Raw genomic sequence first — 8,005 nt, 5'->3', positions numbered from 1 at the left:
AAGTACATGCAGATGTGCAATCTTCTACAAAATAGCAAGAATAGGAGTCATATATACTGATATACATACACTAACCAAAGGAGGAAGAGCTTTCATAGGTGCTATTCTGATCTTGCATCCTAATTCATGAAAATATTGACATTGATTTTGATGAACAACGGACGATTTTGATGAACAACTGAATCAGGACAAGCCTGCCTGAATTTCTGGGTTAAGAATAGCATGATAACAATCTGGATTAAGAATATGGTAACATATCTTTCACATTGACCAGAGATTAAACTGTCATTAATCCACAAATCAAGACAAGTTCTAATTATTTAATTAGAGTATCCACAAATCAAGACAAGTTCTAATTATTTTATAAAAATTTAGAACATTAGCATAATAGTGTTGAACAAGGGCACAATTATTTAGAACATGATCAATTATAGCTCAAAAATTATTAAAAGAAGATCAGAGATAAATCAGTAACATTTATTATAAGAAATAGACATGATTGAATAATTGATAACGAAGAATGATGACGAAGGTCGCATAAGCTCAGCATTCGGATCCAAAATTCATTCAAAATTAGATGAAAACTGACAAACCTGAAAATTGAAAAAAAAACAACAAAATCAAAATTACAAAAAAAATAAAATATAATTAACACTCAAAACAATAGAACATAGAAACTAAAGCTAAAATAAGTGAAATTCGATCAAAAGCAAAAATAATGAAAAAATAAAAATGATTGAAAGTGAATACAAGAATGAAATTATTAACACAAAATTCAATGAAATTATAAACCAAATAACAAAAATCAACACATAAATTCAGAAAAATGAACATTATAAGAAAATTAAATAGAAAACCCTAAATTTTCATCGTACCTTTGAAACAGACCTTAAACGCGAAATATGGGAGAAATAATGAAGAATTCGCGCACAATTCATAAGTTCGAACAAATTTCTTGAAGAATTTTGATGAAATTTGCGTTTAATGAGGGGAATTTGAAGCGAAATTGACGAGAGAAGAGTAAAGATCTGTAGCAAGATTAGAGAGAGAAAACAATGATGTGAAAGAGGAGAAGGGGATGTGGTAACTGGTAAGTGTAAAACTGAAATTACAAAAGTGTCATTATAATTCTATTGATTTTGGGCAGTCGGATCTACTTTAACCCACGGTCCAGATTAATTCTTATATATAATGAATTCTTATATAGAGGAGGGTTCTTATATGAGCCTTCCTCTATATATATATATATATATATATATATATATATATATGGCAAAATATTTGTACTCAATTCCTATGGTGCAATAATAAAAAAAATGAGTACAAATATTATTGCACCATAGGAATTGAGTACAAATATTTTGCCATATATATATATATATATATATATATATATATATGGCAAAATTGGCCTCAACACTCTGAACTTTGGCTTGGGTGCACTCAGCACCCTGAACTAAGAAAAATAGCCAAAACACCCTGAAATATTAGCATGGGTGCACTTAGCACCACACAAGAAATTTTCCGGCCAAAAGTGGCCGGATTTCGACGACTTTATTTTTAATAAATTTTTTTTTATTTTTATAAAAAATGTTTTTTATTATTATTATTATTATTATTATTATTATTATTATTATTATTATTATTATTATTATTATTATTATTATTATTATTATTATTATTATTATTATTATTATTATAACGAAAATACCTCGATTTTCTTGACACGCAAAACGAGGTATTTTCATTACTTTTTTGCGAATTTCGAGCTTAATTTGGAGCCATTAAGGATAAAAATGACCCTGAAACCTTACCCGAACAATTTCCGTCACAAAAAATAACAATACGCAAATCGAGATATTCCTCGACACGCAAAACGAGGTATTTCCATTATTTTTTTTTCGAATTCCGAGCTTAATTTGGATCCATTAAGGGTAAAAAGACCCGAAACCTTACCAAAAAAATTTCCGTCACAAGAAATAACAATACGCAAATCGAGATATTCCTCGACACGCAAAACGAGGTATTCCATTACTTTTTTGCGAATTCTGAGCTTAATTTGGAATCATTAAGGATAAAAATGACCCCCGAAACCTTACCCGAACAATTTCCGTCACAAAAAATAACAATACGCAAATCGAGATATTCCTCGACACGCAAAACGAGGTATTTCCATTAATTTTTTTCGAATTCCGAGCTTAATTTGGATCCATTAAGGGTAAAAAGACCCGAAACCTTACCAAAACAATTTCCGTCACAAGAAATAACAATACGCAAATCGAGATATTCCTCGACACGCAAAACGAGGTATTCCATTACTTTTTTGCCAATTCTGAGCTTAATTTGGAACCATTAAGGTTAAAAATGACCCCCGAAACCTTAACCGAACAATTCCCGTCACAAAAAATAACAATACGCAAATCGAGATATTCCTCAACACGTAAAACGAGGTATTTCCATTATTTTTGCGAATTCAGAGTTAATTTGGATTCATTAAGGGTAAAAATGACCCCCGAAACCTTACCCGGACAATTTCTGTAAAAAAATAAATAACAACACGCAAGAAGAAAAAAAAACATTTTTTTATTATAAAAAAAAAAGTCGCTGGAATCCGGCCATTTTTGGCCGGAAATTTTCTTGTATTGTGCTAAGTGCACCCATGCTAATATTTCAGTGTGTTTTGGCTATTTTTCTTAAGAAGAAGAAGAAGAAGAAGAAGAAAATAATAAAAAAAAAAAAAAACATTTTTTTATTATAAAAAAAAGTCGCTGGAATCCAGCCACTTTTGGCCGGAAATTTTCTTGTATTGTGCTAAGTGCACCCATGCTAATACTTCAGGGTGTTTTGGCTATTTTTCTTAGTTTAGGGTGCTGAGTGCATCCAAGCCAAAATATATATATATATATATATATATATATATATATATATATATATATATATATATATATATATATATATATATATATATATATATATATATACTACCTCCGTTTTTTTTTAGTTGCGACTTTAGGTTATTATTTAAGAGATATAAAATATTTCAAAGTTACAACTAAAAAAAATCGGAGGTAATATATACGAAGTATATAGCAAGAGAAGTTCTATGCTTTGGTGATCATCAAAACTGAAAATTTGGGCTTGGTAAATCTTCTGCACATGTATAACCCTTTATTACTGGTATGTCTAAATGTCTAATAACGTTTAACATTATACTGGATACAAAGATAAAATACTTACTGATCTCTACAACCCAACTCATTTCTGAAGCAACGTAATTGCCTAGCGAGTCTACTTCTACAGCTAGTATGACTTACACTCTGCCAACAGGGGACAGAGGTGGATGCGGGGCATGCTTTTCAGGGCCTTCATTTCTAATAACCATGGATGCCTTTACCCTACCAAACTCCAGTTTTGATTCAACTTGCTCAGTTGTGTTTGCGGAATGAACCGGGTTAAGACTATTAATCAGTGCAACAGATAACGAAAATGCTTGCAAAGAAGAAATTTTGGCATCAAATTCCACTGAAAAGAGTCCATCTCGAAGTGGAATCAAGCTAAAGAATGGTCTGCATTGCTTAGCATCCCCCTAAATGAAAAGAAAAAGAGCATTTATCAGAAAATGAGCATGAGATATACGATTTATTATTAAACAAGGGGCAGAGGCAGCAGAAGTGAAGAACTATAGAACACACCTGATCATAAAGATCACATGGAGCTTGTAAGTCCTTGTAGTGTTGCCATTTGTCTGTCAGAATCCTCAATTTGCAACCAATATCCCAACCTCCACAATCACATAACCCACCAGTTCTCCAACGATTAATCAAAGATGAAGGCAGTCCTTCACGAGGCAAGCTGTGGTCAGCACCTGGTAGTATGACAGCTACATTGCCCAATTTGTCATGTTCAAAGTCAGGAAACCAGTCATAGTTGCTGCATTTGCCAACAGTACCTGGCAGGTTTACAACTATCGCTGCCAGCTCCCTGCTTATCGTGAATTCTGAAGTTGCAGCATCTTCTTTGCTCATATCAACACTATACAAGACTGACTCTTTGACCATATTTTTTTCTCGGAATTCCTGATTGCACCAACTTGGAAAATAAGGTTCTGAAACCTTCATTTGACCTACAACATTGTACCCAAATCCAGAAGGTTTAACTCTTGGATTTTTCCAGCTTCCACTCCTCTTTCTGAATCTATTAAGAGAATAAAAAGTGTATAACCAGCTAATGTCATCCTTGTCGAGTGTGCTAAAATTTTTCACTGTGGATGCAAAGATCTCATTATTGATTTCAACCACAAACTTGAACAAAGGTAGCCGACTCTTATCTGATAAATGCAAAAGTGCTTTGATTGTTGTTGCCTCGCATTTTTCGTTCTCAGACACTAGTATTGGAATGGGGGGATTCATTCTCAAGTCATTTGACTTATCATTCAATTGGTTAGCAAACTTGGACTTCAATAATGGATCAAGCAATCTTCTGAAAGGGCTAGCTTTTGCTCTGCCACTCATATTTGCTTTATTTCTGTTTTGAGAATCGGTATAACTGGAAAACCCAGGTTTAGCAGGACCAGACTTGGTACTCACATAAGTAGAGCTAATGGGAGGTTGAACTGACCTCTCCCTAAAGCTGAGGCTTTTTGTCATCCTAGATATATCAAAGCTGAATCGCCGATGCCTCAAGCTATCTGCAAACATTTCAAATGAAGTACCCGTTGCTGATTCTTCAGTTGCATGGGAAGGCATATCTGATGAGTCGACTGGACTCTCAAGGCCCTGAGCTGTGACCAACGTATCAAGCTTAATGTCCAATTCCATTTCTGTCTCAACTATATGATTTATGGGGCATGAATATGTGATATCAGAAAGTGACTCATCAGGGTGGATCTCATCGACGGAGAAAATATCAGAAAAGCTACCCCAGTTATGTGAAGCTGATTTGCCATCAAGTGATGCGCTATTATGCACCCCTGAGCTTCCAGAACCTGAAAAATCTTTGGGCAAAATAAGAACAATGCTCTCCTGGTAACCAGAGATATATTGCTCTGGAGTATCAATTCCATGTCCTCCAATGTTGTCTGAAAACTTTAACGCTTCACCATCTGAATTGCTGACTTTTCTGCCCATGCGCTTTAAAATCTCATGATCATAGTTACTCGAGCTGGATAATGATTTCCCTATCAACACACAGTCATCGTGACTTGAATACTTGTCCTTGCATTTGGAAGACTTACTTGCATCATCTTGTATTTTAGTAGTGTCATTCTTGCATGTTTTCTGCTTCTGGTCAATATCTGTTTTTGATGAAGTCTGTAACCCTGGGTGGTTCAATTTCTTTCTACTATGGCGTTTACCAACTGTAGAAAAATCAACTGCGTGTCCTGTATTACTATTGGAAACACTGGGTTGCTCTCTGCAGCGAAATAAAGCCTCATTATTTGCCATAGCAGATGAAGAGCCATTTCCAGCACCATGTCTAGATTTTCTTTCACTGACTAAAGTTTTTTCGTGTTTGTGTGTCCATTTCTCTAAATGCCCCCAATCAAGAACTCCAATATTGAAAGCATTATCTTGGAGTCTTTCTCCTCTTTGTAGAAAAGCAGGGACTTTGGACATGTATTTGACAAGCTCCTCCTCCTTACTCATACCACTCCTCCCCTGAGGCAGTTGTTCATTGTTAGAAAGCTTTGTCCGGACCACAAACTCATTATTAACATCCTTTACAAACTCTAAAGGAAGATCTGAATGTGGAGGACGAATGGAGTTATCCACTTTAGCCTTATCTTTGAACTTCAAACCTTGACTAGCTCGCGGAGACAAAGACTTCTCTCTAGCAAACCTCGACGTTTGGTGCTGTCTTGCATTCTTTCTGTACTCCAATCCATGCTGATTGTCATTAGATAATGCTGAACTCTCATTTCTTGACAGTACTTTCGGAGGCATGGTATCAGCAAAAGTCGATCTCCTCTAACCTCATAGGTGCCGTAATACTCCCTGGCAATAACATTTTCACAAAAGATGTAAAACACCAGCAAACTCATATCAAACACGCAGTAAAGGCTCATCAAATCTGCGATTGCATAATGCGATTAGCCGATTATATAATCCACAAATTATCATAGCATTATCAAAAAGAACAAAAAAAATTACGGAATCAATCATAAAAGGACGGAATCAGTTAACTTCAGTTCATAGAATATGTGAAGTTCATTCCAGACATTACACGTTCAAATCTCTCTCGTACAAAATGATCAACCATCATAGAAATGTCTATTGTAACAGACATTATAGTTAGTAGAAATTAAAACAGATGAAACAAATTGAATATATCAACACAAAAGCCAAAATAGGTATCAGCCATTTCAGATTATTAACTCAGTTACCATCACAATTGTAATGATTTATTTTCACAAAATTTTCATATTATTTATAATCACAAGCTAAGAAGAAAAAAAAAACCTAGAAATGTCTTATTAATAGCAACAATTGTCAATTTGATGAGCAGAATTTGCAAATTTTTTTTTTTTTTTTTTTTTTTTTTTTTTGCAAGCAACAATTTTTCACAGAAATTATAAAGATTAAGAGAATTAACCACCATAAAATTCAGCAAATAAAAACATCAGAAGCAGAGATCAGTCAAAAAGGCCTTAATTTAACAAGTATACTTGAGCACCAAAAACATAAATTCAGCCATGAAAAACAAATTTAGACCAGAAAAATAAAAAAAAATTATGCTCACCTTAACTTATTCTGATTTTAATTAATACAGAAAAAAAAAACTTAAATCTTGGACAGAGGTCGCCGGTGGCTCACGAAACGAAAGAGTGATGTAAGTACTTAAATTGAAAGGAAAGTAAGGTACAAATTATATTATACTAGTTTTGTGCCCCGTGCGATGCCCGGGTTGTTTATTGAATTTTAAGATATATTTCTAATCTATATGTCAAATTTTAAAACATATCATTTATACAAAATTAGTTAGGAATTGATGTGTTTTTGAGACGATTTAAACTTGTAGACAAGTAATGACTAATAATAATAATATTGGTCAAAAAAATTTCTTGACCCGTAACCTGAAATAATGACCCTGTTTGAAATGACTCGTGACCCGACTGATTGACAGGTCTACACACAGTAATAAAATTATATTAGATTGTGAAGTATACTATTTTAATTGATTAGAATATATTATAAACAATGGATGTGGTACATTTTGAACTAATTCATAAATTTATATGATAATTTATAAGAGTCTAATTATTTTTTGAATATAAAATTATAATTCAATTTGTACATATGAAATATTGGTACTTTATAAAAAATAAAATTCTAAATTAACAGTTTTATCCTAAAATTTTATCCAAATTTGATTGAAAATAAAATTCTAAACTAACTCAATTATCCTACAAATTGAATGTTCTATATAACTCTATTCTACGTGGCACGACACTTGGCGGAAAGTTGGAACGCCAAGTGTCGCTGCCTCGTCGCCTGGCTAAAAGTTTAGTTTTATATATTAGTTATATGATATGATTTCCTCCTTTCTTTATTACTTGACCCGCTTTGACTTTTATATTATTCACCATCCCTTCTTTAACCGTCTTTCGTGAATAATATGTAAGAAAAAATATATTCATATATGATATTTTGGATTCGTCTAAATAAGTACTATCATAATATATAACTTTTATAATTTTTACTTATGGAGAATTTAAGTTACTGATCGTTAAAGTTTTACATTGACAAGCGTGATAAAAAAAACAGATAAAGTAAAAAAAAACAGAGGAAATATTACTATTAAATACTAATACCCACAGTAATAGAAAGAAAGAGAGTTTAATCAAAAAAAAAATTATAGAGATGTCGCTGTCAAATAACGGTGAAAAGCAAAATGGTGGTAATATCAGGAGGAAGAGGAGGAGGTTCTGGAATGTCGGACCCAAAATTAACACAGATCCAAAGGGTTTTGTGGGTCCCAAATCCCAATGGAACGTCAAAATGATAGA

At 33.1% G+C, this 8,005-nt stretch overlaps 1 protein-coding gene across 2 annotated transcripts; it reads right to left on the bottom strand.

Moving 5' to 3' along the window:
• Nucleotides 1-3,095: 3,095 nt before the first annotated feature.
• LOC145585689 (uncharacterized) lies at nucleotides 3,096-6,822 on the bottom strand. 2 transcript variants are annotated; one of them, XM_081642398.1, is made up of 3 exons: nucleotides 6,739-6,822; nucleotides 3,693-5,993; nucleotides 3,096-3,586 (listed from the first exon to the last, which is right to left on the bottom strand). In XM_081642398.1, the coding sequence occupies exons 2-3, from the start codon at nucleotides 5,940-5,942 to the stop codon at nucleotides 3,311-3,313; spliced, it is 2,526 nt and encodes an 841-aa protein (XP_081498524.1). In that variant the 5' UTR covers nucleotides 5,943-5,993; nucleotides 6,739-6,822; the 3' UTR covers nucleotides 3,096-3,310. The 2 variants fall into 2 exon arrangements, with proteins under 2 accessions (XP_081498524.1, XP_081498532.1); XM_081642406.1 differs by lacking the exon at nucleotides 6,739-6,822 and having other exon boundaries at nucleotides 3,693-6,685.
• Between the last annotated feature and the right edge of the window lie 1,183 nt (nucleotides 6,823-8,005).

The sequence above is a fragment of the Chenopodium album genome, chromosome 2, assembly GCF_948465745.1.
Source record: "Chenopodium album chromosome 2, dcCheAlbu1.1, whole genome shotgun sequence".
Lineage (NCBI taxonomy): Eukaryota > Viridiplantae > Streptophyta > Magnoliopsida > Caryophyllales > Amaranthaceae > Chenopodium > Chenopodium album.
The sequence above is the reverse complement of the archived record's forward strand: the minus strand, read 5'-3'. Positions and strand labels throughout refer to the sequence as shown.

Excerpts from the sequence above, each read along its gene's own strand:
- LOC145585689 (XM_081642398.1), bottom strand. The coding sequence starts at position 5,942 with ATGCCTCCGAAAGTACTGTCAAGAAATGAGAGTTCAGCATTATCTAAT. Across the intron at positions 3,587-3,692 it reads CATGTGATCTTTATGATCAG|GGGGATGCTAAGCAATGCAG; the intron begins GTGTGTTCTATA and ends CTTTTCATTTAG.